The sequence below is a fragment of the Myotis davidii genome, unplaced genomic scaffold (genome assembly GCF_000327345.1).
Source record: "Myotis davidii unplaced genomic scaffold, ASM32734v1 scaffold428, whole genome shotgun sequence".
Taxonomy (NCBI): Eukaryota; Metazoa; Chordata; class Mammalia; order Chiroptera; family Vespertilionidae; genus Myotis; species Myotis davidii.
The window spans coordinates 1,511,349-1,517,641 of NW_006299834.1; the positions used below are offsets into that span (position 1 = coordinate 1,511,349).

The following is a 6,293-nucleotide window of genomic DNA, read 5'->3' on the forward strand; positions in this document are numbered from 1 at the left end:
GGGCCCCACACCTGCCCCCCTCGGGGAGCACGTCCACTCCCCGCTGCCTCTGCGGCTCCGAGTCCGGCCCCGGCAGCTCTCACCTGGGCGGGTCCGTGCCCAAACCCCTCCCTTTGGGCAGCCACCAGTGTCCTCTGCATCCAGAAGTCTGTTTTTCTCTTTGTTTTTAAAATATCTTTATTGATTTTTAGAGCGAGGGGCAGGGAGAGAGAGAAACGTCGATGTGCTGTTTCTCGCTCGCTCCCTACGGGGGATCGGCCTGCAGCCCGCCGCCCCGCACGCGCCCTCGACCCGGAGTCGGACCGCAACCTCCCGGTGCCGGTGCCGGGGAGGAAGCCCCACCAACTGAGCCCCACCGGCCGGGGCTAAAGTCAGGTGTAAATCAGATTTTGCCTCACTCTCCTACCGCACCCCCAAACCCTTCGGTGGCTACAGTTAGCGCCTAAAGTAAAACCCCAGCTGGCTACCATGGACCCCGTGGCCCCCCGTGTTCTGGCGGGTGCAGACCTTCATTAGGTCCAGCTTTCTGTTCCGCTGAGGCTGCAAGCTCTTCAATCTTCAGGGATTTTGCACTTGGTGTGGCCCCTTCTCAGAGCTCCGCCACCCGCGGTGCCCTGGCTGCGGCTCCTTCCCTTCCGCCAGGAAGCCTTCGGGATGGTTCCTGAGGCCTCGCCACCTTCACCCTGCGCTGCCTCCCGTTTCTTTCGTATCTGGCACAGCCTCCTGTTATGCTTGCTCCCTGTCTGCCGCTGCCCGGCAGCTGCTGAGTGCGGGGCTGCAGCTGCGCCCCTTGTGCTCTGAGGAAGGTGATGGGAGGAACAGAAGACAGCCCTAGTTGTTGTTTTTTAAATATATTTTATTGATTTTTCACAGAGAGGAAGGGAGAGGGGTAGGGAGTTAGAAACATCGATGAGAGAGAAACATCGATCAGCTGCCTCCTGCACACCTCCTACTGGGGATGTGCCCTCAACCAAGGCACATGCCCCTGACCGGAATCGAACCTGGGACCTTTCAGTCCGCAGGCTGATGCTCTATCCACTGAGCCAAACCTGATTTTATGAGAATTAAAATGTATGGGAATATGAGCGATTTCCCAAATAATCCTCCAAATGCAGACGTAGGACCATAAGAGAACTTGCAAAGGCACAGACCAGGCGGGTCTCACCTGGCAGCTAGGACTCCCCGAGGAAGTGACGTGAGAACTTGAGGGACAGGTGGAGAGGAGAGGGCTGCTCTTTCCGGGAAAGGGTACAGGCGTGAGGCCCGCGAGTTGGAGGAACAGAGAAGGCAGAGTGCCTGCCTGCTGGTGGCGGGAGGAGGGGGTGAGAAAAGGCCACGGGGGGAGGGGGGGATCAGCACCCGCTGGGCTCCAGCCACGGGGAGGGTTTCGGTGTTTACCTCAAACTTTCCTCGTTTCCCTCCCTCCTGTAATCATTGCCGCCTGGTTAGCGCGGGGCCCCTCGTGGGCAGATTCTTGGCTCAAATACTGTCATAGACTGAAGAGCACCCTGCACGGGTCTTGCCCAGAGGAAGGGCTCAGGGAGGGGTGGGGGGGTGGACAGACAGGTGAGACTAGAAGGGGCAGCCTGACCTGACGTTCATGCCATCTTTCCTGCCCCGTTTTCCTTCCAGCCGTTCCCATCAAGTTCTCTGAGGAGCAGAAGGCTTCCCATTGCCTGTACATGAGAGAGCACAGAGTTCGAGACGGCGCCAGGTCCTCCTGGCCCCCGAAGAGGACGCTCTTTGTCCTCAATGTGCCCCCTTACTGCACGGAGGTGAGCTGGTGCCCGGGAGGCGGCCGTGGGCGCGGGCGGGGCTCTGGGCAGAGCCGAGCTTCCACTGCCCCCACCAGGGCCCGAGCCCCCAGGGCGGGCATCCAGGGGCAGCCTCTCCCTGAGATGTGTTTTTGAATAGTTTTTACAGATTTCAGAGCGGAAGGGAGAGGGAGAGCGGGGGAGAGACATCAGTGATGAGAGAGAATCATTGGTCGGCTGCCTCCTGCACACCCCACACGGGGAGTCCGCAACCCGGGCGTGTGCCCTCACCGGGAAATGAGCTATGACCTCCTGGTTTATGGGTCGATGCTCAACCACTGAGCCACACCGGCCTGGCTAAAGGTGTGTTTTTAAAAATATTAATGTTGCCCTGGCCGGTTTGGCTCAGTGGATAGAGCGTCGGCCTGCGGACTGAAAGGTCCCCGGTTCGATTCTGGTCAAGGGCATGTACCTGGGTTGTGGGCACATCCCCAGTAGGGGGCGTGCAGGAGGCAGCTGATCGATGTTTCTCTCTCATCGATGTTTCTAACTCTCTATCCCTCTCCCTTCCTCTCTGTACCAAATCAATAAAATATATTTAAGAAAAATATTAATGTTGAGGAGGCCAAAGTTTGTTGTTTTTTTTAAAATATATTTTATTGATTTTTCACAGAGAGGAAGGGAGAGAGATAGAGAGTTAGAAACATCGATGAGAGAGAAACATCGATCAACTGCCTCCTGCACATCTCCCACTGGGGATGTGCCCGCAGCCCAGGTACATGCCCTTGACCGGAATCGAACCTGGGACCTTTCAGTCCGCAGGCCGACGCTCTATCCACTGAGCCAAACTGGTTTCGGCCCAAAGTTTTTTATTACCTAGAATTATTTCAATTGCATGCTGTTTTCCCCTGTCCATAGTAAAAGATAGGAAAACTGTAAGAAAATAAAATCTAGACCTGCCTATTTTTTTCTCTACAAAGTTGGTAAATTTAGTATTATATAACTTTACAGAAGAGAAACTACTTTTGTTTTTTCAAAAAAGAAATAATTCTAAACTATTACAGTTTTAAAAATATATATTTTTTTATTGATTTTAGAGATGAGGGAAGAGGGAGAGATAGAAACATCAGTGATGGGAGAGAATCATCTACCGGCTGCCTCATGCACACCCCACGCTGGGGATTGATCCTACAACCCCAGCATGTGCCCTGGGAATGAAACCATGACCTCCTGGTTCATAGGTCAATGCTCAACCACTGAGCCATGCTGGCCGGGCTGAATGCTTACAATTAAAGAGAGAAAAAACCATTAAGAGGAGAGGGTGCCATTTTTAGCCTTTGCTGAAGGCCTGGCCAGAAGTGTGCAGCCCACAGGAGTTCACAAACTGAGAAGCAGCATCGCCCGCACCCAGAGATCCCTCATCTCTCCCCCCCCCCAATCCCCTTTCCAGCAGGACAGGTTTCACTGTATTTATTTATTTTTTTATATTGATTTTCCACAGAGGAGGGGAGAGGGACAGAGAGTTAGAAACATCGATCAGCTGCCTCCTGCACACCCCCCACTGGGGACGTGCCCGCAACCAAGGCACATGCCCCTGATCGGAATCGAACCCGGGACCCTTGAGTCCGCAGGCCGACGCTCTATCCGCTGAGCCAAACCGGTCAGGGCAGGTTTCACTGTTTTTAAAAGGCAGATTCAGGTGGTAAAACTTACTTGGTTGGCTCATAAAATCAGAATACTATGAATAACACCAAAAGTGTCCCCACCTATTCTTGAAATAATTTTCTTTTTACATTTAAAATGTTTGTTTATAGATTTATTTAGAACAGGGGTTGGCAAACTTTTTGACTCGAGGGCCACAATGGGTTCTTAAACTGGACCGGAGGCCGGAACAAAAGCATGGATGGAGTGTTTGTGTGAACTAATATAAATTCAAAGTAAACATCATTACATAAAAGGGTACGGTCTTGTTTTTTTTTTTTAGTTTTATTCAATTCAAACGGGGCCCGCGGGCCGTAGTTTGCCCACGGCTGGGTTAGAAACTAATCCCTCTTTCAGTATCTTTACCCGGAGAAATTGACAGGAAAGACTGATCTTTCAGCAAGATGTACTTTCCAATGAGAAGTCCCTTCACTTCGGTGAGAAAGCCAGTGCGTTCTGGGCATGTGCCCCGCAGGATGCTGTCACAGCCAGAACTTACGCCTGAATTCCGTCTCCCACCTCCTCAGGCCCTGCCAGTGGAGGGGTGGCTTCTTACCCCCGTTTTTGACGTGTAAATTGACAAGGCTCTGTCCCGGGCCCTGGGAGGAGAGGATTTTAACCCGTGCTGAGGCCGTGGCTTGCCCAGCCCTCCCTGCGTGTCCCCGGTTGGGGCACAGAGGTGGGATCCCGGATCTCCAGGGGCGGAGGGAGGCTCCTGGAAGGGCCTGCAGCCCTCACACTGCCCCCTCCGCCTCGGCAGGAGTGCCTGGCCCGCCTCCTCTCCCCCTGTGGCCCTGTCCAGTCCGTGGAATTGCAGGGGAAGCCCGAGCTCACCGAGAGCCCCAAGGAGCCACGGTCGAAGTTTTTTCACCCCAAGCCTGTTGCGGTAAGCCTCCATTCCTGGGGTCTGCCAGCATGGGGCACGGGGGCTGGGGCAGGGACCCCGTGAGGGGACGGTGATGCTGGGTGGCAGTGGGACTTTCAGGGCCTGCCCTGTGGCTCCAGGCCAGACATGTGGTCCAGGAGGGCTGGCAGGTAAACCGCTCCACTCCTTACCCCAGACTCGCCACTACCTTTAGCTTCCTGTCGCCTCTCCCCAGTGTCCTGAAAGCTCCGGGTCCATGTCTTCCCCACCCCCACCCCGAGGGCCTCCCTGAGCCTCACTGTCATTCCCTGTGGCCTTGAGCTCACGCCTCCTGCTGCAGTGGAATTGGAACTAGTCTGCGCCCTGTGTGTCCGTCCATTCCTGGCCAGGGCTCAGCACGCTATTCCCCGAGTCCCTCCCATAACGGAAGAAAGGCCTGGTGGGAACGGGCACAGTGGGTAACCACGGGCACAGTGGGTAACCAGGGGCACAGTGGGTAACCAGGGGCACACCTGGGTAACTAGGGGTATAGGTGGGTAACCACGGGCTCAGGTGGGTAACTAGGGGCACAGTGGATAACTAGGGGCTCAGGCGGGTAACTGGAGGCTCAGGCGGGTAACTGGGGGCTCAGGCGGGTAACTGGGGACACAGTGGGTAATTAGGGGCTCAGGTGGGTAACTGGGGACACAGTGAGTAACTAGGGGCACAGGTTGGTAACTAGGGGCACAGTGGGTAACCAGGGGCACAGTGGGTAACCAGGGGCTCAGGCGGGTAACTAGGGGCTCAGGTGGGTAACTAGGGGCTCAGGCGGATAACTAGGGGCTCAGGCGGGTAACTGGCACACACCCATCTTGCCTGTGGATTAGGGACAACCTCCTGGTTATCTTCATGTTCAGGGACAGCCCTGCACATCTCCGCTGGTCCAGTGACAATCAGGCTGCGGGCAGGGGCAGCCCTCGTGCCGGGCGTGAGTGGCTGGGGGAACGGGAAGGCCCAGCGATGTGACATCTCTCCCTCCAGGGCTTCCAGGTGGCCTACGTGGTGTTCCAGAAGCCGAAAGGCGTGTCGGCAGCCTTAGCCCTGAAGGGCCCTTTGCTGGTCTCGACAGAGAGTCACCCCGTGAAGAGCGGCATTCACAGTCAGTGCTGGCGGGAGGCGGGGGGCGGGGGGGGTACCTCCTTCCCGGGCCCTGGGTGAGTGGGTGGGGGTCCTTGTGGGGGCAGCATCGCCATGTTCACTTGCCCTGAGAGCAGCGTGTGGGAGGCCTGAGCCTGGCACTGGGTGGCATAGGTGGGGCCCAGCCTGCCACCACTAGAACCTCCCTTACCGAACCCTGACCAGTCTCCATGCCTGTGGCCCGTGTGCGATAACCCAGCTGGCCCGGCGGGTCCTGGGGTGGCCCGCACGTCACCTGAGGAGGCCTGTGTCCCTCGCTCCCCCCCTCAGAGTGGATCAGTGACTACACAGACTCCGTGCTGGACCCGGAGGCCCTGCGAGTGGAAGTGGACACATTCATGGAGGCGTACGACAGGAAGATGGCCGAGGTGGGGCTGCGTGGGGGCTGCACATTGTCGTCGCTGTGGGGAAGGTGGTGCCGCGGGTGTGGGGTGGCTCCTGAGGGGGCGGGGGAGGCAGCTGACCTGGTCACCATGCAGTCTAAACACCCCTCTCCCTGCTGAGTCCCGGTCGCCTGAGCTGGTGGTGTCTAGTCACTAGGTCTGTGGAGGAGGACGGTCCGAGGCTGGAGGAGGCACCGTCGCTGCGGGGGGTGCCCAGGTTCTTCCCAGCAGGCTCCGAGGCTGCGGGCGGGCCCGGCCATCACAGGGTCCTGTCCTTGCAGGAGGAAGCGAAGGCCAAGGAGGAGGAAGGGGTCCCGGACGAGGAGGGCTGGGTGAAGGTGACGCGCCGCGGCCGGCGGCCCGTGCTGCCCCGGACGGAGGCAGCCAGCCTGCGGGTGCTGGAGAGGGAGAAGC

General features: G+C 57.3%; 1 protein-coding gene across 1 annotated transcript in view; it reads left to right on the top strand.

Annotated features, from left to right (window-relative positions):
• Positions 1-6,293, top strand: part of RRP7A (ribosomal RNA processing 7 homolog A) — a 7,652-nt gene that overhangs the window by 377 nt on the left and 982 nt on the right. Inside the window, exons 2-6 of the mRNA XM_006775998.2 lie at positions 1,633-1,775; positions 4,216-4,341; positions 5,341-5,458; positions 5,767-5,864; positions 6,161-6,286. Of these exons, the coding sequence (XP_006776061.1) occupies positions 1,633-1,775; positions 4,216-4,341; positions 5,341-5,458; positions 5,767-5,864; positions 6,161-6,286 (611 nt within the window). The remainder of the gene's footprint in view (positions 1-1,632; positions 1,776-4,215; positions 4,342-5,340; positions 5,459-5,766; positions 5,865-6,160; positions 6,287-6,293) is intronic.